Source organism: Elephantulus edwardii, unplaced genomic scaffold, assembly GCF_000299155.1.
Source record: "Elephantulus edwardii isolate Elephantulus edwardi_28Jun2011 unplaced genomic scaffold, EleEdw1.0 scaffold00015, whole genome shotgun sequence".
NCBI classification, from domain to species: domain Eukaryota; kingdom Metazoa; phylum Chordata; class Mammalia; order Macroscelidea; family Macroscelididae; genus Elephantulus; species Elephantulus edwardii.
The window spans coordinates 6,345,706-6,372,617 of record NW_006399765.1 but is presented as its reverse complement, the minus strand read 5'-3'; the positions used below and the strand labels follow the sequence as shown (position 1 = coordinate 6,372,617).

At 51.3% G+C, this 26,912-nt stretch overlaps 2 protein-coding genes across 2 annotated transcripts; one reads left to right on the top strand and one right to left on the bottom strand.

Moving 5' to 3' along the window:
- Positions 1 to 443: 443 nt before the first annotated feature.
- On the top strand, positions 444 to 20,103 carry NECAB3 (N-terminal EF-hand calcium binding protein 3). Its single transcript, XM_006881699.1, has 13 exons — positions 444 to 548; positions 2,446 to 2,470; positions 6,112 to 6,220; positions 7,181 to 7,206; positions 7,434 to 7,531; positions 17,801 to 17,937; positions 18,187 to 18,302; positions 18,443 to 18,522; positions 18,616 to 18,669; positions 19,123 to 19,235; positions 19,365 to 19,442; positions 19,886 to 19,977; positions 20,069 to 20,103. The coding sequence occupies exons 1-13, from the start codon at positions 444 to 446 to the stop codon at positions 20,101 to 20,103; spliced, it is 1,068 nt and encodes a 355-aa protein (XP_006881761.1).
- On the bottom strand, positions 12,635 to 13,907 carry LOC102847656. Its single transcript, XM_006881665.1, has 3 exons — positions 13,743 to 13,907; positions 13,204 to 13,308; positions 12,635 to 13,108 (listed from the first exon to the last, which is right to left on the bottom strand). Exons 1-3 carry the CDS (start codon positions 13,905 to 13,907, stop codon positions 12,635 to 12,637), a joined length of 744 nt encoding a protein of 247 aa, XP_006881727.1.
- Positions 20,104 to 26,912: the final 6,809 nt, after the last annotated feature.

The window sequence follows — 26,912 nt, the reverse complement described above, 5'->3', positions numbered from 1 at the left end:
GGCGGCACTGTATTGTGCCAGGTTGCCCTGTAACGGCCTAGGAACCTGCCGCCTGGGTGAGCAGTACTCCTGGCTGTGGAGTACTCCCAAGCTGACCAGTGGGCAGCCCAAGTTCGAGGCCACCTGCCGCAGGAGGTTCAAGTGGCTGGAGGGCGAAGATAGAAGGTGTTGGAGTTGGAAATTGTGCAGCTCTGACTCACACAAAGGCTGGGCTTTGTACTCATTCTCCTGACAGTGATGTCAAGATCGAGGGGATACCCTCAGGCACTAGCCCAACGGGGTGGGGAGCCGGGTCGGGGGAGGTCGGCGGAGTCTCAGGGGCGGGGCCTGCGGCGCCCGCGCCGGCGCCGATGGGCGGTCCCCCCCCCCCCCAGGTCCACGCCGCGTCCAGAGCCTGGAGCCCTGGAGCCGCAGCGAAGCTGAGCGCATCGGGTGGCGTCGCCATGGCGTGCGCGGGGCTGCTCACCGTGTGCCTGCTCCGGTCCCCCGCTCCCGAGCGCCCGAAGCCCCCTGCTCCCGCGCCCGCCGGACACGCGCTGTTTCAGGACGTGAGTGGGGCGCGGGCACGGGGCTGTACCTGTCTCTCTTCACCAGGTCTCTGGCTCTCCCCCGGTGTCTCACTGGGGCTTTCTGTCATCACTGTCTCTTCTTGTCCCCGTTTGTGCCTCTCACTGTAATTCCCCCCCCCCCCCCCCAGTCCCTGTCCCTGTCTGTCTCACGTTCTCCCGGTCTCTCTCTGGGTCTTTGGCTCTCTGACCTGGCAGTGTCTATTTCCATGTGTCGCCAGTATCCCTATCTCGTTTCCTTTGTGTCTGCTGCTCTCTATTCCTTGCCCTGTCTCCTGTCAACTGACCGTTTTCTCTGATGCTCCAAACCACTACTCCACCTCATCTGCGTGGCCAGTGGGGGTGGGTGCTGTCAACATTTGATTACAGGAGTTTTGGGGTGGACGGGGCACTGTGACAGCCCTAATCTGGGCTGCAATAGGATAGGGGGACTGGAGGCAGAAGAGTCTCCTTGTCTCTTATCTCGTACTTAGTCACCTCAAACCTCCAAAGATACCGTGGGTCCCACAGTTAGTCAAAGCTGACCACAGCCATCCTCTGTAAAGTGACCATCTCACAAATAATGGGGTGGGCAGTAACCCCGAAGAACCCCAGGGCAGTGTGGTGGGGCCTGAGTCTATGCCCTGACTCCCTTCCTGCCCTTCACCTCACTTTGTTCACCCTAAGTACCCTCCAGACTCCCTCATTCTCCCGTTCTTAGAGGTTCCTGCCCCCTCCCCACTGCCCCCAGTGACTCAGCAACCTGACCACAGTCCTCCTGGCTGAAAAGAACCTGACCTTCCCACTTCTCAGATGTGCAAATCAAGGCTTGAGGGGTTAGGAGGCAGCGGTATACTGGGTGTGAACCTTAGTGGCCTCACCCCCAGCTTTGCACCCTTTTTTCCCCAGTCCCTTCATCTACCCCAGCCAGGCCACAGCGGGCCACTGTATATGTGACCCTGAGCCAGCAGATAGCTCTCCTGCACCAGACATTTGCTGGGAGTTAGCGTCCTCCCAGAGTCCTGCTGGCCCTAGGAAAGTGGCTGAATGATGGTGGTATTTGGGACTGGAAGCCCAAGGAAAGTTCTCTATCCACACTCTGGCCTGGCCCTCCTTGTGGCCTGCTGGTCAACTCCTTGTCTGGGCTGCTTAGAGTCTCTGATTCCTGGAAGAGGCAGGTTTATTTTTACTCTCTCCCTGCTTGGTCTCAGCCTCTATTGCCCTTCTTCTTTGCTTCTCTAAAAATGCAGTTTGTCCACCCCTGCATTTCGCTGCCCTCATACCCCCTCAAACCTAGGCACCAGCCCAAGACCCTCCCACTGAGTTGGCCTAGCCCTGGAAGGGTTAACCCCAGGCTGCTTCCTAATCTTGCTAATGGGAAACCTTAGGAACCAGCAAGAAAGGACTAGTCACTGCCCTGCCAGCCAGGATCTCTACCAAGCATCCAGGGCAAACAACCAGAGAGGGCTGGGTCCACGGTCCACCTAGATCACAAACAGAGTTTAGGGTTCAGGTCTAAGACTGGTGCTGGGGATCCTTAAGCTGCATCTTGGCCCATCTCCTCCACTTTCTTCAGGCTGGAATCTTGCCAGGGGCTGCTGCATCAGAATGCTGGCTGACTCTGAGTGTAGGAGTTGGGGTGCAGGGAGCTGGCCCAGAGCACCCCCTACAAGGCCAGGCTCTGAAGAAGTGATCCAGCAGTGGGACCTGCTGTGTTCTCTTCCTCTGCTTCTCCCTGCTGGAAAAACTCCTGTAGCGCTGAGCCGAGCCGTAGGGGGTTGGAACCAAGCTGAACTGGAGGACTGGCAAAGGGGGGGGGGCAGCTGTGGCCCTGTTGGGTTGGCTGTGGCTTCTTGTCACCCTGGCTCCACCCATACCTTTTTATTCACCCCCCCCCCAGGTTTTCCGAAGAGCAGACAAGAATGGTGAGTAATGTGGGACTTCAGGGAGTAAGGTTGGGGGATTAGGAGGCACCAACTAGACTAGATCTTCCCAAATCTTAGGTAGACCCAAATCAGGAGAATCAATCAAGACATCATTCCCACAAGAAGTGTGTTGAGCTAAGTTTGGCTGGATGAAGCTGGGAGGAAAATGGTTTGACCAGTGTTTGAAAATGGGGAGGCTTCTTGTAGTGCCCTGGGCAGTGATATTCTACATATTCATGAGCACGAGTTGTCCTCAGAGGGGTAAACAGTAGTCTGAGGTCACACAGCCTTTAAACCCAAGACCTGTGTGAGCCAGATGCCTGTGTGAAGGGCTTGGGAGAATGGGGTGATAAGAGAAAAGCCCTAAGGGGAATTTTACTCTTAGATTTTTGCAGAAAACTTAGTAACTATCTATCTATCTATTTATTTTTTATTTTATTTTTAATTGAGATTTTAATGAAAGTTTGTAGAAAAAGGGAGCTCTGGTGGCCTAGTGGCAAAGAAGCTGCACTGCAATCCTCAAGGCACACTGTTCTAATTCACCAGATGCTTAGCTGGAGAAAGAGGGGCAGTCTCTTTCTGTGCTAGTCGGATCCAATTCGATGGTACACAACAAGAAAAGAAAAAAAAAAGAAAGTTACAAAACATGCAAAAAAGTTTAAAGAGAACTTGGATTTCCATTCATTCATTGTTGTACATTTTCTTGGTAACTCTTTATGAACCCACTATCTGAACTGAGGGAAGGCTTGGATAAAACAATTAAGCACTGTAGCCTATAGCCAAGTGTTGGGGAGTCAGTACCTCATTTCCTAGGTCCTCACACGCTGGTCTGGGAAAGTTTTGGAAGCTAATGTAGGAGCTCTGAGGGAGACAAGCATCTGGTTTCTGCCTAGTGATAACTGAGAGCCACACACTGAGTTCTGCTGGCCATTTGAGACCCTGTCCTGAGTCAGCTTTGAGCTCCCTCCATCTGGGGTCTTCACACTCTTTTGGTTTCCAGCCTCCCTGAGACAAGATCCTGTCATATACTCTTTGTTCGTTCTCCTGGAGTGTCTTCAGGTCGGAGGAAACTGTATCTGTACCATCTCTCATGATCTCATTTAGATCAAAGTGCCAGTCTTAATTCAGGCTGCCAACTCTTGGGGTTCTGGAGGAAGGTCCTTGTCTCTCTGGTTATGCTCAGACCCTTCCTCCCAACCCAGCTCTGCCTGTCTTCATCTGCTTAGCGACATCCTTCAGGTAAATTTTTCTGGATCTTTGACTAGCCCTCTGGTCTTAGTTGTCTGGTGCTTCTGGAAAAGAAATACCAATGGGTGGCTTTTTTTTATTTTTTTATTTTGTGTGCGTGTACCGTCAAATCAGATCTGACTGGTACAGGAGGATATTGCGCCTCCTTCTCAGGCAGAGTGTCTGGTGGATTCGAACCGTGTTCCTGTGGGATTGCAGTGCAGTTTCTTGCCACTAGGCCACCAGAGCTCCCCTAAATGGGTGGCTTTTAACAAACAAGTTAATTTTTTTAAGAGTTTAGGAAGCTATTGTTAGATGCCCTCAGCTCAACTATGACTCAGGGACCCTACAAATAACCTTGCCCTATCCTGTGCAATCCTCTCATCTCTGATGAGGCTTGAAATCTTAATTTAGCACCTAGGGGAGCTGGAGGAAGGTCCTTGTCTCTTCAGCTTGTCTCCCAATCCCTTAGAGAGCTTCATGTGGCTTGGCCTCAATCTTCCCTCGTTTCTGCTTGCTTGCTTGTTTAAATCTCTTTATGTATCAAAAGCAACTGACACACACACACTACATCAGCCTGCCTTATTAACACAACAAAGACAACTCATTCCCAAATGAGATTACAAATATGCGTAGTTTAAAGTCACTCTGGGCAAACTGACTGCATATCAATTTGGTCTCATTAGGTTTTGTTTTTTGTTTTTAAGGGGAAAGTTTATTTTTACCCCCTGATGCTTTAAGAGGGACCTCTGGTGGCAGCATCTGTAAGGCAGCTCAGTTTAGATCTGCTAGTAGCTCTTTGGGAGAGAGAGATGGGCCGTCTCCTCTGGTAGAAACCTGCTGGAGGGTCAGCTCTGAGCCAGTTTGTGACTTGACAGCAATGAGTTTTTTGCGTTTGATGTTTTTAAATAGGAGAGGGATGTAGTGATATGCCTCTGTGAAAGATTGTTAAGTGCTGTTGACTCATAGCGACCATATGTATAACAGCTTTGAACCTTACTCTATCCTGTGGTAACCTCATCTCTCCAACACACCCACCCCACTACCCCAGTCACTAAGTTAGTCCAGGGTCTTCCTCTCTTTCTCTGTCCCTCAACCCGCCCAAGCATGATGTCCCTGTCAGACAGAGCTTCAGAATCCTTGCCTCCAAGGAACAGCCTGGTTTCACCCTCTTCTTTGAAACCTGAGTTCTGCTTTGTCTGATAAGGTCCATATGAGTTGGAATCTACACTTAATGGTAACTGTGCTGGTTTTTGCAGACCTCGCAGCATGGAAGCATGGGTAGAATATAGGCAGAGGGGCAGAGGACCTGGTTCTGAGTGCAGGCTTTCTGATTTTGTCCTGTGGGCAGGCGGTGAAGGTGGTGGGGCTGAGCACAGTCTGCTCCCTCCCGGATTGCTTTCTTTCTCTCTCTCTGCTCCCGCCTCCACCTTCTCAGCCATTGCTACTCCTTGCTGCTCTTATTGCTGCCACTATTACTGTCCTCCAGCCTGCCTCCCACCAGCTCCTCAGCAGCTTCAGCAGCATCCCAGACTCCTGCAGGCTTTCATAAAGTTTTAATATGGTGTTCACACAATGGCCAAATCACATAACGTTCTATTTCTCTGAATACATGGTGGGCATTAGTGGACATATACCTATATAACCCATGGCAAAAGGAGTTATGATTGACAACACCTATTTTTAAATAACACAGTTCAATCCCTAATGCCACTCAAGTTGTTCAGCTTCTGCTCACATGTGATGGGGAGCTCACTACCTCTTGAGCCAGCCTGCTGTTTCTTACAGAGACTCCGTGATTAGGAAGATCTCATGTGCTTCCCTGTGACAGTCTACAGCCTCCCTGAAGTGCGACTGGCCAGTATATGGGCCAGTGACTCACCCCCAAGTCCTCATGTTGTTGTCTCTGTGAACAACAGATAAGAACTTGGTCCTGTTCTGTGCCATTCTCCTAATTTTTGAAATACTTGAGTCCATTCATTGCTGCAGTCACTGTGTCAGTGTATCTGGTTGAGGGTCTTCCTCCCTTTTGCCAGCCCTCACATTTTCTAAGCATCATGTCCCTCCTAACATGTCCAAAGTATGTAAGACAAAGCGTCCCCATCTTTGCTTCCAAAGCTTCTCTGCTTGCATTTTCTCCAAGACATATCAAACCCTGCCTACTCTGACCATGTCCCAGGTGTTCATTCATTTTTACTGTGACAAATTTATTGAGTTTCTACCTAATACCAGGTGGGCCCTGCTGCCTTCTTTTTGTCCCCAATAACAAGATACCTGGAGAGATCAGAATCACATCCCCGCTAGTTGGGTCATTATGAGATGTCACAAAGCCTTTGGAGGGCCTGGCTCTGGTGGCAGGGGTGCAGACAAGGACCGGGGTAGTGACTCAGCTCTGCACCTCCCTCCCACCCCAGATGATGGTAAACTGTCCTTTGAGGAATTCCAGAATTACTTTGCTGATGGAGTTCTCAGCACAGAGGAGCTGCAGGAACTGTTCAGCGGCATCGATGGGAATCCAACTGAGTGAGTGTGAGGGGGGACGGGAGCTGCTGGTGGATGTGAGGCAGGTGGTCTGAGTCCCACTGTGTCCCCTGTCGTCTTGGTTCCTTATCAAGGACAGGAGTGGGTTGGTGGGGGCACGGAGACGGTACTGGGGCTCAGTGCCAGATTTCCTCGCCCACCCATCCCCTCCCTGGCTCCAGCCTTGCCCACCACACTGCTTCCAGCTGGGACCCCAAAATAGCTAGGCCTGAGTCACCACCCATGGCTGAGTCCCAGGCACCCCCCTTTCCCGCTTCACGCAGGGACCAGAGGGTGCCTGGGGACAGCTGGGGCCCCGTCTGCTTCCACCCATAGATGCAGGTGCGGGAACACACACTCCCCACTGGTGATTCCACATCTACGTGCGGCAGCAGGAGCGTGCACGCGCCCACCCATTTCTTCATGAAGGGTGCATAGGCCGACAGCTTCCCCTCCCCCTTCTCCACCCACGTGGGAGAAATTCTAGGCTCTCTAGGCCATTGTTTAAGTTCCTGTACCCTCTTCTTTTCAGAAACTTGGGCTGGGGCTTTTGTCTACAGTACTCAGCCCACCTCAGCCAGAAACTCAAGTCATATTTGTCATCCTTCAAGACTTCTTTTGGGTACCTTCTCTAGGAAGTCCTTCCTAACTTACATATTAATACCCCCTGACTCCCCAGGATTTGCCTAGACTTGGTATCTCCTTCAAAGCTCGGACTACTCTTCTTTCTTTTGTCTGGGGTTTCCCTGGGGGCTGGAAGTAAGTCTGAGTCTTAGAGAAAGTTTGATGGGGCTATTCCTCAACCTCTTGGTCCTGAGGCCTCCTGTGCACTGAGCAGTTTTACCTGGAATGCAAGCAGAGTCACCTCCTTGTTGGGTGGAGGGAGGTGGACTTGTTAGCCTCTAAGCCCAACTCACCAGGCCCAAGTCTGAGTCTGAAGGGCACTTTTTCTTTTCTTTACAGCAACTTGGAAACAGAGAAACTGTGTGGTGAGTAGGCCTGCAGCAGCTCTTGTCTCCTGGCCCTTGGGTGTGCAGTGGGGCATGTGGCTAGGTCTCCTGATGGGACAGTGTGTGCTCAGGAGATGGGACTGGTTGCCTGCTGAGTACAGGCTGAACCAGGACTTCAGGTAGCCATAATCAGTGCTTCTGGGATGGATAGGTGGATAGGTGGGAGGTGGAACCAAGGAACCCATGAGAATCTCCTTTGCCCACAGACTACTTCTCAGAACACCTGGGGGTCTACCGGCCTGTGCTGGCCGCATTAGAGTCATTGAACCGAGCAGTGCTCACTGCTATGGACACTACCAAAATGGTAAGTGGATGGTGGGAACCCCTGAGAGAGGTCAGGGCTGTCTGCCATGCTTTGGGAGCTTCTACTTTTGTGGCACAGGACTGTGGAGCTGGAGGCTTAAATTCAAATCCTGCCTCCTTGGCTGTACAACTTTACCTCTTTAGGCCTCAAGTTCTTCATCTGTAAACTGGGGATAGTAATAAAACCATGTGTGTGTGTGCGTGTCTGTCTGTGTTTGTGTGTGTGTGTGTGTGTGTGTGATGTACTGTTGAGTTGGAACTGACCCATAGCTGACCTCTGGTGGGTTTTCAGAGGCAATTTATTGCACAGGAGGAGATTGCCCATCATTCTCCCATGGAGCAACTGGTGAATTCGCACCCTGTGCCTTTGGGATTGCAGTGCAGCCTCTTGCTACTAGGCCACCAGATACTTGTGACATTTAAATGAGAATGAAGGCAGGGTATTTTGTCTGCTTTATCCTTTGCTCTACTCCCAGCACACAGAGCAGTGCTGGGCATATATATAGGAGGCACTTTAATATCTGGAGTTACTGCTGCTGTTTTTTTGTTGTTGTTGGTTTGTGTTTTTTTTTTGTTTGTTTGTTTTTTTTACTGCTGCTGTTTTTATTCCTGGCCATATTTTTGTGGAGTGTCAATTTTGTACCCAGAAGTGGGATGGGGTATCCTGCTCACACAAATCCACACGCCCATGCTGAGTCTAGTGGGAGGGGGTTTGCCTGAGGACACACGTGAATAGGCAAGCACATGTGTACTCACATGTTTGTGGACATGCATGTGACAAACATAAATAGGGCTTCAGACCCTCGGGTGGCTACTTCACTGAACCAGGAGCTGCCCCTCCCTCCGCATGTTCCTTTTAAGAAAAGTCTCTACTTCCCTCTACCTCTGATCTCTCATGAGAGGTATCAGGGAGCAGCCTGACTCCACATTTTAGAGTGGTAAACTGAAACCCCACAAAGAATGGGCAGTCACCTGAGTACAAAGCTGGGGGCAGGGCTTCCACCTTGTGATTGCTTACACTGAGATGTAGTCACTTTTCAAAAGGGTCACCCCCCCCCCCTTGGGGCCTGGTGTGGCTTTCCAAAGGGTACAGGATGAGAAGATGTGTGTGATGCAAGGCCAGAATCCATATCTGTGGTCTGGACACGAGTGTGGGCACTGCCTTAATTGTTGTCATAGAAACAGGGCCCTGGAAGTAGGTGGCTGGACTGGTGTTCTCTAAAGTGGCACTAGTTAGGGAGCATTCAAACTGAAGATTGATGTAGAGAAACCCTGCCTGCCTCCCCCTGAACCCGAGAGGAGCTGAGGTACTCCATCACCACACCATGACTGCCAGCTCCAAACTCTTAATAAGATTCTTTATCTGGCACTGACTGCCCTGCAGTGCTTTCTCAGAGCTCTGCCCCCTTAAGTCCAGTGTGACTCAGTTGAACACTTTGTGCACAAGCTTGGCCCCACACTCCTGGTACATGGCCCGGGTCATCCAGTGGCACCGGAAGGAGTTCAGTGAGGCCACCATGGAGCCACCTGTCCACACGGCTGTGCCACGCCCTGGCTTGGCCACTAGCTGTGGCTTCAATGCTCCATAGCCATGCCGCCGGCACTGAGCCTCCAGTTCCATGTCTAGGCGTTCAATGAAGCCAGGGAAAAGTGTGGAGCCACCGGCCAGTACCACGGTGTTGGCCAGCCGTTTTCGCAGTGCTGTGGGCATCTTCTGCAGTGCCCGGAAGGCTAGTGCGGGCAGCCCTGGCTCATTGTGGCCCAGCAGACTTGGCTGGAAGATAGGCTCAGGGCAGAGGAAGCGTTCCCTGCTGAGGTTGATGGAGCAGCCGTTGCTTAAGAAGCAGCTGACTGGCTGGTGGCGGGCAGGGTTACAGAGGTCACCATTAAAGTCCAGGGACACATAGCAGTAGCGCTTCTTGAGCTGCGTGATGGTCTTGCGAGGCAGGGTCTGCAGCCCGAGGTCCGGACACGCCGCGACTATCAGGTCCCGCAAGTAGCGAGACAGAGCAGTGCCAGCCACTTCCAGTCGGTAGGTGGCTTCCTGCCAGGAGTGGCCCGCGTAGACGGGGGTGGCGTGGCACACGCCCGCGCCGGCCTCCACGGCCAGCCCGCTGAGCGCGCCGGTAGAGCAAAGCGCTAACAGTGCGGTGGAGGCCATGTGGCAGGCAGGCACCTCAAGGGTTTCGAACAGCAATTCGGCCACCTTCTCGCGACCCTCGGGCGGCGCTGATGGCGAGTCGCTCACCAGCACGGGCCACTGTTTTGGGCACACATGGAGGGCGCCCACAAGCAGGCGCTCCCACAGGCCCTCCAGCGCCTCCCAGTCGACCACCACGCCGTGCTTGATGGGGTGAGCCCGTGCCACGCCCCCCGCCAGCTCGCAGCCGGGCGCGCCGGGCAGCACCGGCCGGTCCCAGCTGGGCACCAGGCTGGAGCTCTTCAGCATCAGGCGGGGCTGGTGCTCGCCCGCGAAGCCCACCTTGGTGAAGCCGGAGCCCTGGTCCACCACCACCGCGATGCGGCCTAGCGGGGTCCGGCCGCGCGAGCAGCGGCTGCGGGCCGCAGACGCCACCTTGTTGAGCGGCTCCGCCTCGTGGCGGATGCAGCTTCGCAAGGGAGAGGCCCCGCCCTCAGGGCAGGTTTAGACCACGCCCCCTGGTGTGAAACCACGCCCCTTAGGCCCCTGCTTTTCCTGAGACTACCTCTGCTGGCTCAGCACAAGGTTCCACCTCGTTAATTTGTGGCTCTGCCTAATGGGCCCAAGTCCTGGACTCTGTCTTTTGATCTTGAGACTCCCCCTCTTCTTACTTCTATCTCGTCCTAGGGCCTTTTTCAGCCTCTGTGACTCCGCCCCAAGGTTCAAGGCCCGCCTTTCAAGGTACCTGCTGTATATCTGTCCCCTCTTTCAGGTCTTGCTGCTGCCCGCTCAGCTTCTGCTGAAGTGCCTGGTGAGAGGACAGACAGACCCCCTACAGATATGTGGCACTGTCTTATGCCTGTGCATCCCTCTTTGGGGGACCCAGGAGTCTCGTCAAACCTGAACCTCCAAATGACGTCTTGACGCCTTTCACTTGGGTTTGGCGTCTTGGTTGGCGGTGGGAAGAACAGAGAAGGAAGAATTTATATTGGATTCATTGTGACCTCAGCCCTGGTTCTGTTTCCGCAGGCCCCTCCCTCATGAGAGTTCCCTGGATCCATCTTCCCTCTTATCTCAGGTCAAAGGTAGTGATGGTAGCATTCAGCTGTTCATCAAATCCAATTTCATTCCTTCTTCAGTACATTTTTAGTCATCCTATGTGCTCTGGCCGGATATATATGACTTGTCTCTTCTCAATATTGAAGCGAAACCTTTTGATTATAGCTCTAACACCACTCTCAGCTCTGTTTACTCGGTTTGCAAGGGCCAAGCAATCTACTTAAAACTTTATAACTTCACATGTGGGATCTGAGTTTGCAGCTCACTCACTGTGCAATCCCGAGCCTATTGTCAATATGTCTCAGTAATTAGAAAAGAATATCGTACTGGGGAAAGTAGAGGGTCAGTAAAAAGGAACTCCAAAGGGGAAGCATTGACACAGTGGTGGCAACAGTGGGGTTAAGCATGGCTGAGATGGTGAGGATGCTCAGGATAGGGCAAGGTTTCAGTCTGTCATGTATAGGAAGGGCCATTATAGGTCATAGTCAATTCATTGGCATCTGATCACATTTTATAAAGGAGTAGTAGGGTAGTGGCAATGTTGGGTTGCTAACCAGAAGGTTGGTAGTGCAAGCCCACCAGCCACTCCTTGGGAGATAAAGCAGCAGTCTCCCAGAAAGCTCTACAGCCTTGGATAGAGGATTACTGAAGGAGTCAGAGCTGACTGGGTGGCAGTGAGGTTTGTACATTGTATGGATACCTAGGGTAAAGGTGAAGTCAGATCTCAGGAATTGACCACAGCACTATAGGGAACCCAGGATATGCTCTGTCTTTTTCTTCTAGAGATTAGTTTGAGTTTGTGGATATTCATGCCCTCTTACAACTTTTGAATTACAATCCCAGATAAGGGGCTGATTGAACAGGCTTAGGTCAGCCACATAAAGCTAGGAGGCATGGCCACAGTGAACATCATGGTTGCCTTGAGAGTCAGTTCTCACAAAAAGTAGAGGAGGTGCTGACTGACAGTCTCCAGCCTGGTGTAGCTTATCTGGAGGAGATGTTAACGTTGAATGATGAAAGGCTTTTTTCAGTAGAAGCTGATCTCCTCGCTGCAGTAGGTTAGGACCTTTTCCTGTTTCATTTGCTACCAAAGATGCTGTCATCCTGAGGCTGGTGGCCAACGTATGGGAAAGAAGGCTGCTGATGTGGCAGGGCTGGGGCAGCACTGAAGTCTGCCCGCAGAAAGCAGGCCAGGCAGCTTATGATTTAGAGAGATGAGCCTTGTGCAAGAGACCACGAGTGGCAATGTAGGCAGACCAGGGGGTGAAGGTGGCAGTCACTAGAAATTATGATGAAAACTGAGTCTTCACATTCTAGGAGTAGATTTGGGTCAGTGGGCAATGAGGAAGTGGTTTTGAAGGAATCTTTAGCTATGTTGAAGGAGAGGCTAGAACACAGTAGATTTAGGGACAGGTGTTGAGACTCCTGGAGCTTACCAATAGACTAGATTAAGGGTGAAGGGGTGTGAGCCTAGGGCCCTGGGCCTCTCCTCTGGTGCTGTCCACCTTCAGTTCAGCTGACCACCTTACTTCCTCCACCAAAATCTTGGGAATGGCCAGCCATTTGCTGGAAGCAGCACATCGCCTAGCATGGCCAGAACTGGGTTTACCCAAATCGTGAGTCCTGAAGACCTTGAAGGATCTGACCTGTTTCTGGGGAGAGGAAACCACTTCCTCCATCCTCCATGGGCGTTTCCTCACCCTAGGGCCATACACAAGGGAGAAGGAAAATGTAGTCTTAGCTCTAATGATCCAGTTCATCCAGGTTTCGTGCTGGGTTTCAGTACTTCCCCTCAGTCTTCCCCTCTCTTCCCTCTCCTGATGCCTCAGACAGAGTTCACAAGAGCCAGAGTTGCTGTGCACACTTTATTGGGCCGCTTTCGGGGCTTGGGAGTCAGCCAGGTGCTCAGGAATGCTGGCGCGGACAGCGTGGCTGCTGCAGAAGCTCCTCTTCCACTCTGGCCTCACACTCGACCTTGATCTTGGCCAACAGGTGGTCGGACAGCCGCTGCCAACTCTGCGAGGCCTTGAAGGGTCCGGCCCCGCTCCCTGCGCTGGGCCCGTTTCCTGCGCGGGCCCCGCCCTCGGCTCCGTCGCCGGCTCCGCCCGCCGCGCGGGGCTCTTCTTCCTGCGGCCGCGCGTCCAGCAGCAGCAGGAAAACTATCTTCAGCTCTAGCGCGCGCTGGGCGTCGCTCCTCGCGCAGTTGTCGCGCCGCTCCGCGCTGTCGCCTGCTCCTCGCATCGTGGACGATGACCCCGGCATGCCTTCCAGAGGGCCGTTCGCACCTTCCCCTACTCGCGTGGCCCGTGAGCGGTAGCCTGCAGCCGCTCTGGTGGACGGATGTCTCTTTCCCAGGGGGAAAAGCAGCACGATCTTGGTCTGGGGGAGATGAGGATGTGTTAGGGGAGGTAGGTGGAGAAAGGAAGGCGAAAGAATATGCTTGTGGCCTACCCAGTACTCACCCTGACCCTCACTTGGGTTTTTGCTCCCAGGTTCTTTCCATGGGCCGGAGATCCACGGCACACTTTTTTGTTCCGGGCCGTGGAAAAGCCCGGCCTCCCCATATTGACACAGGGAATCTGCACCCCCAGACCCTGGTCGAAAAGCCCGGCCTCCCCATATTGACACAGGGAATCTGCACCCCCAGACCCTGGTCCGCTCCAAATCTACCTCCTAAGACTCCTCTCCGTCCACGTTTATTGGAAGGATCCTGCCTACCTCCCAGTCTGGATTTTTCACCCACTTGCCCCCCGGAAGAGGGGTCACATAGCTTGGAGAGGAGGACCCTAATGGTACCAGCTTAGGCTGGGAGAATTCTCCCTGTGCTGGGATCCCAAGTCTTGTCCCCCTCTTGGTGCCTGAGATCCCTGCCTTCCCTTCTGAACATCTGGGACCCCATCCATACTCTCGTAAAGACTCCTGCCTGGGACGCTCACTTGATAAAGAACCTTAAGATTTCTGCCCCTGAAGCCTACATCCCCAGCGTTCCTTCCTTCCGCCCACTGGCACTTACTCTAGACTTCTTCTGCTTGGAGTGGGTGCGGAACTGCTGCGTCTGCTGGGCCTTGTCCACACCAGGTGGCTTCTCCACATTTGGTGGCTTCTCCACCTCACCTGGCTTCTCCTTGTGGGCCCGCTTGGACCCCTTGGTTGCCTTGTGAGAATAGTTGTTTCCCATGGCTGCACCAGTGACCACTGTGGGCCCCTGCCTACACTACCTGTCCCCTGCCTTCTGGCCAAGGCTCTGCCTTGCCTCAGTAAGGCCACATTGTGACTTCATAGGTTGACCTTATTAGCTTCAAGTTCTGAGCTCCGCCTTTCAGAATTCACAGGTGAAGTTCAACTATCTGCTGCCTGGGACTTCTCCAGGCCTTCTGTGTTTTGTCAAATTGGAACTGACTCATAGCTGACCCTCCAGCAGGTTTTCAGAGGCAATAAATTGAATGAGAGATCACCTACCCTTCTCCCACAAAGCAGCTGGTGGATTTGAACTGCATGCCTTTGGAATTACAGTGTTAAGGTACAACTAGACGACCAGAGCTCCTGGCTTAGTGATTATAAAGAGAGCTCTATGGGCCTAGTAGTAAGAAGCTGCGCTGTAACCTTAAAAGGATGCGATTCAGGAGAGCTCTGTGGCAAGAAGCTGCACTGCAATCCCAGAGGTGAGCAGTTTGAATCCACCAAATGCTCTGCTGGAGAAGGAAGGACAATCTCTTCCTGTCCCAATCAGATCCTATTTGACAGTACACATACAAAAATAATAATAATTAAAAAAATGAAAAAAAAGGATGCAGTTCAGATCCACCAGCTGCTCCATGAAAGAAGGATGGGCAAGCGAGCTCTGGTGGCCTAGTGGCAAGAAGCTGCACTGCAATCCCAGAAATTAGCAGTTCAAATCCACCAGATCCTTTGCTGGAGGAGGAAAAATCTCCTCCTGTACCAGTCAAATCTGATTTGATGGTATACACACACACACACATACATAATAAAAATAAAATTAAAAAAAGAAAGATGGGCAGTCTCCTCCCATCCAATTTACTGCCTCTGAAAACTTGAGTCGGTTCTGACTCGATGGCACACAACAACAGTGATTCTTAAATGAGGTGATGCCTATTAGCAGTGAGTAGAAATATGAGTCTTTGAGTCCTGGTTATGTGTGGTCACATACTATCTGACTTTGGCTGATAAAAGCTTGTAGTCTGTAGTTGTCAGTGTCTTCATATGCAAAGTAGGGTCACTGCTGGAACTGGGGTGGTGTACTGTGTATTGATCATGTCATCCTGCTATTAGAAAGGTGGTGGTTAGGTCGAGTTAAGTACGACTCATTGTGACCTTATGAACAACAGATCTGAACCCTGTCCTATCCTGTGCCATCTTCACATTTCTTGACACACAAGAACCCATTGCAGCAGTCACTGTGTCATTCCACCTGGTCAAGGATCTTCTTCTCCTTCATTGACCTTCCACCTTTCCAAGCATCATGTCCCTTTCCAAGGGATAGCCCCTCCTAACAACATGCCCCAAGTATGTGAGGCAAAGCCTCATTATCCTGGTTCAAAGAGCACTCTGGCTGCTCCCTCTCCAATACATTTTTTTGTTCTTTTGATCATCCATGCGATGTCCAGTGCTCTTCTCCAACACCACAGCTCAAAGGCTTCAGTTCTTCTGTCATTCCTATTCATTATCCAGCTCTCAGATGCGTAACAAATGATCAGAAAAACCACAGCCTGAATCAAATGCACCTTAGTCCTCAAACTGATATTATTACTCCTCAATAATTTGGAAAGATCCCTAACTGCAGACTTTCCCAATGCACTGTGTCTCCTTATTTCCTCATTGCTGATACCAAGGGTGTTAATTGTGGATCTAAGTAAGATGCAATTTTTGATAGGTCTCCTCTGATAAAGTTTAAAGTCTTGGAAACCTGGCGATCACTGAGTTAGAATAGACTTGACAGCAATGGATTTGGCTTTTTCTTGATAGTTCTGATAAGTTGGTAAGGGCACTCTAGTGGGGTAATCTGTAGGGAGTTGTGTTGATGTCTCAAAGATCGTGCTCTGGTGGTTCAAATCTACCAACAACATCAAAGGGAAAAGAGGGGCAATCTCGTGTGCTATTTGTTGTTATTGTTAGGTGCAATCAAGTCAAGAACTACTCATTGCGACCCTAAGAACAGGCAGCCTGAAACCTGTCCTGTGCCATCCTCTCCATCTCTGAGACATTAGAATCTGTTGCTAAAGTAACAGTGTCTTCCTCTCGTTCGCTGACCTTTCATCTTTCCAAGCATGATGTCCCTTTCCAAGAAATAGCCTAACCTAGCTACATATCCAAAGTATGAAACACGAAACTTCCTTGCCTTAAGGAGCACCCTAGCCTGTGCCATTACCTTCTTGGAAATCCAGTGGAGGGTCAGCTATGAGTCAGTTCCGACTCCACAGCAATGAGTTGAATACGTTGTTATGAAGGATAAGTGAGCTTCTACCTGGAATAGTTAAGAGGTCAAAAGACACATTGTTGTGAAAAAAATCTGTAGTGAAGGACCTTTCCAAAGTGCCAAAGAGCAATGATGTCAGTTTAAGACAAAGGTGTGCCTGATCCAAGCCATGGATTTTTTTTTTATTTGCTTCCAATGTATCTGAAAGCTAGACAATAAATAAATAAATAAATAAATACAGAAGACATAAGTGATGCTTTTGAATTGTGCTGTTGGAGAGGAGTATTGAAGACTGCCAAAAAGAACAAACACGTCTGTATTCAAGGAGGTGCAACCAGAGTGCTCCTTAGAGGCAAGGACGTTGGAGCTTCATCTCACATACTGTGGGTGTGTTACCAGGAAAGGCTAATCCTTGGAAGAAGACACCATGTGGGGAAAGGTGAAATGTCAGTGAGAGAGAGGAAGACATTCAACAAGATAGATTGGCACAATGATTATAATAATGGGCTTGCAAATATCAGAGATGATGAGGATGACACAACAGGGTAGGGTTCTGATTTATTGTTCATAGGGTTACTGTGAGTTGTCATAGACCCAATGGCACGTAACCATCACAGACTTGGAACAGTGCCTGACACAGAATGGGGCTGTATGTCAAGTAGGTTCTTTGAGTGCAAGCAACAGAAACTGATCAGTCATCATAAGTGCCAAAAAAGGGGGAATTTATTGGAAGGATTTCAGAGAGCTCAGAGCACAGCCAGAAAGTCTGGAGCTGGAACAGAAACCTCTGGCTCTTCTGGGAAAGAGAGGGCAGCCTCTGTGCGTGCCTGCTTACAAGCTGGGCCTCGGAGGGCCCATCTGAGGACTGAAGCAGAGGCAAGTCACAGGCAGCAGGTGAGGTGATGAAGACACTGGTGGATGGTGCCTCTGGGACCCTTTGTAGAGAGATGTAGCCTAGGACGGCAGACCGTGTGTGTGTTTCTTTTTAGTATTATGTTTGACAATAAAAAGCTCACAATGTGTGTGCCAGGCACAGGGCTGAGTCCTCTGTAGGGATTAACTTGCCGGACTCTCTCAACAGCTCAGTGATATGGGTATTAACATCATTTTACAATTGAGGAAACTGAGGCAGAAGGAGAGTTGGGGAGTTTCTGAAACATCCAAGATGGATGTGGCACTTCTGGGTTTCCTTGCCCCGCTGCCTGCCTTGGGAGGGGCTGGTCATGTAGGTTGGTGTTTCTGTGCGAGGATGGTGGCTCAAGGTACTCTCTTGTTTGTCTTGTGAATGAATGAATGAGTGAACATACAGACGTAAATCTGAGGCTTGCTAGTGTGTATGAGGCCAGATCACATTATCATTTGTATTGTCTATCAGAATTGGCCTTTGGATCCTGTGTGACCCAACCCCCTTCTAAGCCTAGCTGAGCTCTAGCCTGGAGTTCTCAGGCTGTGGCAGTCCCTGAAGATGGGCGAGAGGACAGGGTTGGGGCGTTCCCCCAGTAGCAGGGGTCAGGCTTAGAAAAGGAGGGGTCCCATCTTTCCTCGCTCCTTCTCTCCCATCCCCTCCTCCCAGAGTCCAAACCCTCTCCAGGCCGCCCTGGGGTGTGACATGGACCATGTTTCCTCTGCCCCCCCAGGAGTACGAGCAGGCCTCCAAGGTGGACCAGTTTGTGACACGCTTCTTGCTTCGGGAGACAGTGAGCCAGTTACAAGCCCTGCAGAACTCTCTGGAGGGAGCATCTGAGACCCTGGAGGCCCAGGCCCGTGGCCCGAGGTGTGTGAAGGGCCCCCCCAACCCCAAGGTCCAGAAGTGAATGTTCATTGTCCCAAGTTCTCTGTATTCCAAGTTCCCTCAGTCTTAGCCATATTTCATAGTTCCAGGGTCTTAGAACCCAGTGTCTTGGGCAGGAAGGCCACAGGGAGTGACAGATGGTGTCTGGCTTTGGGCCCTGGTCCTGTCATGGGCCTCTAGTTCTTCACCTCATGGGTCTGGGGACAGTAGATTGACTCCCTCCTCCCCTAGGCTGGATGAAGAGAGTGTGGAGGTGCAGAGCAGGCCTTGGGGCAGCCGCCGGGCAGGGCGGAAGGCCCTGAGGAGCATCAGCCGATCACCCACTTGGTCTGGCTCCTCTGACACAGGTGAGGCCTGGCTCAGGAGCATCTGGGTGGGCCTCTCCTCTGTTCCTAGTGCCCCTTCTGTGTTCCTCCCCCAGTTCATCCTGAGAGGCCTTCCACCCTGAGGCTTCATGCCTGACTCCTTCTGTGGGCTCCTATCCCAGGGCGGAGCTCAGAGGCCGAGACGCAGTGGCGGCTCCAGGTCAACCGTCTGCAGGAGCTCATCGACCAGCTCGAGTGCAAGGTGAGTGGCTGTGTGTCCATGCCCAATGGGAGCACCTTCCTGTGCTGTGCCCAGGCCAGGGGTCCTGCAATTCTTGTTCTTTGTGCCTCCTAGGCCCCTCGGCTGGAGCCCCTGCACGAAGAGAAGCTAGCCAAAGGCTCTGACTCGGTGAGTCCTGGAGGTGCAGGCCAGTGTCTGGGGCCAGAGGACGCACAAAGTCCATGCTTGCCTTCCAGGCTGGGTCTCCCTCTTGTTCTCTAGGCTGGGCTCGCTCAGCACTTCAGTTCTTTTCTCTGCGGCCTTGCAGGGGCCATTGCTCCTCTCTGGCATCAGTTTCCCCATCTGTATTTGGAAAGTCTGGTCTGGGACCTTGTGGCTGGAAGACACGGAGGGGTGGATATAGATGGTGGCATATTGCAGAGGGAGTGGACCATGGCAGTAACCTTGGAGATGGGGCGAGGATGATGGAGTCAGGGATGTTGGTGAGGGGCCTTGGGTCTAACCCTAGGGAAGATTGTGCAGGTTGAGGAGGGTAGGGTCCTGGTGGAGACACTGGCAGTCCCCTGCCCTGTGCCCTTGTCCCCTGCAGCCCCCAGTAGCCCAAGTTACCTCTCTTGCCAGAACATTCTCATGGTCCAGCGGCAGGTCCAGGTGGCAGAAGCGGCCCTGCAGGACTTCCATCGTGCCCTGTGCTGCTATGTGGACTTCACAGGAGCACAGAGCCAGTGCCTTCAGTGAGTCCCCAATGGCTGGTGGCCGGGTGCGGCTGGTGGGCAGGGGGAAGTGGGAAGAGGCCCTGGGTCTGGGCCTCCGGGGTAGCGGTGGTGGCAGCTCTGGGCCTGGCCCCCTCTTTGGCCTCATAGTGTGTCTGCACAGAAGACACAGGAAAATGGCTCCTTCACTCTGTACGAGTTCTGGCGGGATGAGACCTCCTGGAGAAGGTATGCGTGATGCTGTAACAGCCATTGTTTATTGAGTGTGGGCCTTGGGTCGGACAGACAGGGATCAAGTCCTGCCCTCTCACTCACTGGCTGTGACTTCAGGTGAGTTACCCAATCTGAGCTTCCATGCCCTCCTTTGCACAGCTGAGGGGATCCTGTTCCTCTTGTGGGCTCAGTGAGCTGACTGAACACAGTAGCAGGTACACAGCAGGCACCCAACAAATGTTCACTGCTGTCAGTATGTGCTGTGCCCTATGCCAAGCACCTTGAGTGTGTTCTATTAGTGAATCCATACACTCTTGTCCCTGTTTCTCAGAGGAGGAAACTGAAGCTTGGAGTCAGGATGAGAAAGGGCTGGGGTGGGAGCAGGAAGCTCTTTGCTCCATGATCCTGGTCCAGGCACCTGGCTTCAGTCTGTCCCTGCACCCCCCGACCCTCCCCAGGCACCAGCAGTCAGCCTGTAGCAAGGCCTTCCAGCGCATCCTCATTGACCACCTGCAGGCTCCGGACACCCTCACCACAGTGTTCTTCCCAGGTGCGCTTGGCCCCTCCTTCCCCTCAGTCCTGGGACCCGGGATTGGGCAGTGGGTTCTTGCTGACCCTGACCCTCAACCTTTGATCCACAGCCTCCTGGTGGATTATGAATAATAACCGAGTCTGACTTGCACAGGCCAAGGACCCTGCCTGCTTCTAGAGCTTTCTGGATTGTCCAGCTCAGCATCGAGGCTTGAAAAGCAAGACCCCAGGACCCAGCCTCCTCTTCGACCAGCTGGCAGAGGGGCGCTCAGCCCATGGGATCAGAAACTTGTCCACCTGCTTTCTGATAATCGATCAGTGTATTCTAGCATATGTTGCTTTGACCTTCAAGGCAGAATTGGACTTGAGGCTTAGGCGCTGCCCCTGCTGTGTGACCCGGACAGGCTGCTTCTCTCTTAGGGCCCAAGACTACCTGGTGGCCTATTGGACCTTGCTTTCTTCCTGATGCCCTGAGGCCGTACTTCTGCTCCTCTGCAGTCAGTGGCAGGGCTGATGCTCAGGGACCTCCCCACCCCAAACCCTTGCCCTTGAGGCAGGGCCTGGCCAGGCTGCAAAGTGGGGAGTTAGGGACCTTGGGCTCTCATCATCCTCTCAGGCCAGCAGCTCCAGGCTCTTTCGGCACCCTGGCTGGACCAGAGACAGCTGGAGCCTCCTGAGTTGGTTTGCATGTCATTTGCATATAATTTGCATGCTCATATTCCACCCACATTCAGGGCCCTACAGCAAGTCCCAAGGTGACTTTGCCACTTAGCAATAATTTGGGCCCAAACTTGCCTGCTGCCCAGAAACCCTAGCGCAGAGGCAATAAAGGCAGTGGTCACTGTTGGCTGGTGTCGCCTCCTCTCTCCCTCATTAGAAGGCCAGGAACAATGCAAGAAACCTTTCTAGTTTCTGTAAATCAACTAGGTTTGCTTGAACACCCCTGCTGGCAGACAGCTGCCACTTAACCCTACTGGGTCCACTTTCCCCCAGTTCAGGGTCTATTGACTTGGCTCTGGGATCTTACATGGGAAAGGGGAGACCTCACATCTGCTGGGAGGTCCTATCTTCATACCTCCAAACAGGAGCCTTCTCTGGGGTCTTGAAATTAGGCCTTACACATCAGGCAGCACAGCAGGATTCCTGTAAGATGACCTGGCCCCACACAGAATCTGTCCTCCTCCTCCTCCCACCTGGCTCCCAACATGTGCTGGTCCTTCCAGGCTAAACTTTTTGCTGTCACTTGACAGGTGCTTCCTGTCTGGAGATGGGAGAAGAGAGAGCTGGGCTTAGCTGCTGGGCTTAGTTGGGCTACTAACCAAAAGGTAGGCAGTTTGAACCCAATGGGCTCTGAGGGAGAAAGATGTGGCAGTGTGCTTCCTTGAGTTACAGACTTGGAAACCTCATGGGATACTTCTCTGCTGTCCAGTCAGGTTGCTATGAGTTGGAATCAGTGCAACAATAAGTTTTATGGGAGGGGCTGGGGATAGAGGGGAAGTGACCATCAGGGACATGGGCCCCACAGGGGGAGGCACAACAGACCACAGGATGGCATTTGACCTGGCTGGGGACTGTTGGAATGGTAGGACGTGTGCATCTCTGATGGGGAGATCCTTGATGAAGGAAACCCTTTGGGGCTGAGGCTGGGACAATGGAGAACTGGCCGAGATGCTGCTGGGGGTTCAGAGGTGCTCTGGAGGAAGACATTTGCATATAATTTGAATTATATGGGTTCCGGAGAGTGGGCTGGGTGACGTTGCACCATGTTTCAAATACATTGTTGGACATAGAGAGTTTGGCCAGGCAGGGAGCACCAGCTCAGGGTGGACGTCCCAGCACTGCTGCCATCCCAGGAGCCACTCACCTGGCAGCTCCACGAAAGTGCTGCTGGCATCTTGAGCAGCTGAGGCAGTTGGTTCCCCAGCTCCAGTTTAAGAGTCTAAGCTCATCTGGGATTAAATAGTCCTTTCTGGACTCTCTTCTAATTCCTCCTGTTGTCAGTCACAGAAACAATGGCAGCAACAAACTAGGAAAACTAAATGTCCCTGCCATCTCAGAACAAAGGCGCGGAAACCCCCTAGCTGTCACTGCTGGAATGGGTCCCACCTGTCACATCCTGTGATGGGAGTTCTGAAATGCTTAAATCCTCAGGGCATGGTTTTCCTCCCTCACTGAACGCTTAGGGGTACTTGGAGTGGTTGGTCCTACAGGGCCTGGGCCAAGCCTATTGTTGATTGCCTTTGAGTTAAGCATGACTAATAGCAACCCTATGAACAAAAGGCCTGAAAGCCCCTCTACAACTATTGATAATTTATCAAAGTTGATACAGTTTCTAGAGGCATGTTGTTTAGGAAATGGATGCTGCTCCTGCTTCCAAGCCTGTCATAGTATGTTACTGTTTTTAATGTGTCTTTTCACTCTTTCCCAGCCTGTTCCCAGTGGGAATGCCTCCTCATCATCTGTAGGTCAAAGCCACCAGCTTGGGGTCACCATTCCTCATCTTTGCCCTTGATGATCTGCTCTTGGTGGCTCTTCTGTTCACGTCATCATCCGCTGGACACCTGCTCTGTGGCAGGTGCTGCTGTCAGTGTCAGCACCAGGTCAAGAGCAGGAGGAGGAATCCTTAAGCTGGGCGAGTCCAGGGCGCCTGCCCACAGCTGCCGCCCCTCCCTACTCTCATCTCCTCCCTGCACCTGCCGACCTGCTTCCTTGCCCTCCTCACACCTGTGCCTGTGCCTCCCCTGCACACATTCAGACCTGTCTTTGGGATGGGCCCAGTGCCAGGCCAGGGGAGACAATGAGTCTCTGATGGTTGCCACTGCGCTGAGCGCTTAGAAAATGAACACATGATCTCTAATGTGCTGAAATGGGGGCCTTAGAATGAGGGAGTGTCTGACTGGCTGGAAGCCTCTAAACAGATGCTACTTAAGTAAGGCCCCAGGCCTCATGCAGGGTGCTGGGTATAAGGATGAACCTTCAAGGGAACCACAGATGGGTAAGGGAAGGAGAAGCAAGTTAGGATGGCAACTACAGCTTCCTGGGCTCCCAGTGTGGTTGAAGCTGCATCCTGAACTTTGTGAGAACTCTGTGGAGGTACCCAGAGAGTGCTAGCTGAGCTCATGGAGCAGTGGGCAGTCTTCAGTCACTTGGTGTGTGTGCACCGAGGATAGGAGCCTGGCTTGTAGGCAGAGGCAGAAGCAGCAGATCTTTGTCCACAAGAGGGCGCCGAGCACCAGCCAATGAAGCTACCCTGGGGCTGGAGGAGTGAGATTAGGCAAGTTCCCCCAACGGGGGAGGCTGCAGAGTTAGCAATGCTGAAATACCAGCCATTCAAAACAAGTGCAGCCAGGCAAGATGAAGTTAGGGAGACACGTGTTGGCCCATCTTGAGATTATACCATCCTTTCGGAACACTTGCCTTTAAACGGAAACACACAAAAGAATCAATAGGCTCTTTGCCACTATTCTGGGTTAAATAGGAAAGGTTTTACTGCTCTCCAGAAAGGACTCTCACATTTCCCATCTCCTTGACTAATGTTGTGGGATGCTAATGTTTTGCAAATTTTCTTCCTAGATTCATTTAAAGAATTGTATTTTCAAAGTTTACCTAGTCATGTTTAGTCCTTTCTTTTTTGCTTGTTTTTGCCCAGCACCATCTTTGGAGGTTTCCTGTAGTTACAGTCTGCATGTGATCATTCCCTGTGTGGAGTCTTAGGGGCCTCAATTAATTGCTCTTCCTGCTGACTCTTGCTCATGGCAGCTCACTGCTCATTTCCTCAGACACTCAGTCATTGTTTTTGACAGCTGATTGATGTGTATTAGGTAAGAATCTTGAAGGTCATTAATTAAGAATATTTTTCTCCAGAGGACTTGTAGTTTTACTTCTGCCAGATAGTAGTAAATGCTACAACCCTAGAACTATTTTAATTTCTTAGCTGGGGGTTCCCTGGCCTCTGCCATTGAGCTGGCTCCAGTGCACAGGACATGACACAAAACGTGACACTGGCTGCTCCCGCACCATCCAGGCATTGCTGTGCCTGAGCCCATAGCGGCAGCCACTCTGTCAATCAATCCCTCTTGCTGAGGGTCTTCCTCTTTTTCTCTGACCTACTTTTCCAAGCATGATGGTGTTCCTAGGACTGAACTCTCCAGATAAAATTCCCAGAGTATGTGAGATGAAGTTTCACTTCTAAGAAGCTTTCAGGGCCCAATTCTTTCAAGACAGATTGATTTGTTCTTTTGGCAGCCTATTCACTACTCTTTGCCAGTGCAATTCAAAGGCATCAATTCTGCTTTCATCTTCTTTTTCACTGTTCAACTTGGAAATACCGTGGCTAAGTCAGACATACCTTGACCTTTGAAGCAGGGTAAACCCAAACCCCTGCCATTCAGGAGAAAAGAGATAAAAGACTGCAGATTATACAGTGAGTCTCCCAGATTTTGTTTACCTACATCTTAATCCTCTATTCCCAACCCCAGAGCTCTCTCTTGGAATGTTTCTTGTCCCTAGTTGGTAAAGGCTGCTTTTGAATTCAACTAACCCTCTGGTTTCAGTTTATTTTTAATATGTTTCTGGCCCTTGGGGATTTCCTATCCTTTGTGGCTTCAGTAATGCAAGTTTGTTTTGTTTTTTTAAAGCACCAAAAACCCTACCAACTAAAAACCAAACACATTTATAGTAACTCATCTGGCATTGAGGTGTTTTATGGTCTTAAAGAGTTTTGCAGTTGTTTCCGTGAGCATTTTGTGTTACTTTAGATGCTAGTATCTTTTCTCTCAAGAAAAGATGGGTTTTGCTTTGCAGACTTGTCTACTAATTGTACTTTTGTGCTTGGGTGGCAGCTCCAAGGCCACAGTCCTAGAATTTGTTGTAGGTGATGAATCTTTGCACCAGAAAATACCCTTTGAAGTCTTAATATCAAACAGTTCTGTGTTGTGGAGAAGTCTGTAACTGAGGCCCTGTTTAGCTAACCTAGTGAGGATCATGTGCTAGTGCTAAGCCTTCCCTTACTTTCTGGGGTTGGGGCCCCAGGCAGCCCTTCTCCCCACCCCCAGTCTAGCAACCACCCCCTCATTCTGAGGGTCTGGTATCTGTGGAGCAGATCTGTGCCAGCAGCCTATTGGCTAAGGCTAAAGCCAGAAGACAAAGATCTAATGCAGACTCAGGGATGGATATTTAGGCACGAGCACAGCTGCGGCCAAGTTTGGGCAGCGAGACCACCCTGAGGCTCCTCACACAGGTGTGCGTGGGCGTGCCCATCAGTGACCTGCCACAGCTGGTCAGTGTGGCTCAGAGGCTGGCGCAGGCTCATCAAAGTGATCTATGCGCAATGCTAGAAATCTACTTTTGGAGGCTGTATCTTTTTTAAATTGGGAAAAACATATTGGGGGTACAAGGAGGTGAGGGTTGGGGGCAGAAGGGTGAGGATGGGCCAGGGTGCAGTTGCAGAGCTGCACAGTTTGGTCGGTGGGGGGAGCAGGTGAAGGAAATGATGAGGGTCCAGTGGGGACCAGATGCTACAGAGGAATGACAAGCATTTTCCAATAGTAATCAAACCAACTGTCTTATTGATTTGGGAATTGGATGCTGACTCTCTGGCTTCTTCATGCTGAACAGGGGCGTAGGGAGGACGCTTTATCACCTTACTGGTGGTCTTGGGTTAAAGCTGCTTGCCTTCTTGCTCTGTTAGAAGATATTTTCCTGTCATTTGCTCCCCTCTGGACTGCAAAGTGTTTTCCCAGGTGGGTCCAGTGGGGATGGCTGGCTGAACCCAGAGGCTCCATCCTCCTTTGCTTCCATAGCTGTCAGTTGTATTTCTTTTTTGTCACTGGCACTGGGTTCAGGGTCAATTCTGGAGTAAAACTCAGAGTTAAGGTTACCTATAGTTAAGGGAGCAAACAGTGACTTTCAGCAATCCATTGCATAGGTAATTGTCTTCTTTGGCCTGTCCAATGCATAGGTAATCATCTTCTTTGGCCCATTTCTCCTTGGGAATCCTTGAATTCCTGTTGTTGAGCCTCGATCTTCACTGAGGGCCAGTCATCAACTGTTTAAGTGTTCAATTATCAGTAAGCCGAAGTCTGTGGAAGGCCATAATGGCCCTGTTTTAAGTGGTTCTCTGCTCCTGCAGCTCACCACGCTGTCTCTGCCTCTGCTGCCATCTTGGATCTCTGGAGGCTGTATCTTAAGGAAACAAAAGATGTTCCTGTCCCACAAGAGGGAAAATGTGGAAGCAACCCAATTACTCAAGAGGATATTAAGAAAATTGTGGCTTCAATTATGCAACCAATAAGTGTATAAATGTGAAGGAGCAGTGAAAATACCTATGATTAACATCCAGGTTGTTTTTTTTTTTTTTAAACTTTATTATTTTGTGTGTGTGTAAGTGTACTGTCAAATCAGATCTGACTGGTACAGGAGGAGATTGTCCCTCCTTCCCCGGCAGAGCATCTGGTGGATTCGAACCATGTGCCTCTGGGAGTGTAGTTGCAGCTCCTTGCCACTAGGCCATGAGAGCTCCCCCTAACATCCAGGTTTAAGAGCCCCTGCACGCAGATGCTGACACTGAAAACCCACCTAGAGGCACACTGCAGACAGACCTGCTGATGGGGGACAAGGGGGTTTGTCTCCACTGTTCCACTCCACACACAGTCAGGGCAGAACAGATAGCAACTAACATCAGCGTGAAAGGTCCCCAGTGACGTGGAAAATTCTCATGAATTCCAGACTTTCTGGAGCCATAACCCCTGAAATGTCTCCCTGAGGAGTTGTTAAGCTTTACACTTAAAAACAAAAATACCCTCTGAAGTCATTTTAATACCAAACAGTTAAGTGCTGTAGACTCTGTAACTCATAGTGGCCCTTTTCAGCTAAGACAGAGAAGAATGAGAGAGCCAGTGAGCTCTGGTAGTCTTGGTAGTAAGGAGCTGCACTGCCAACCTGCAGGGATGTGGT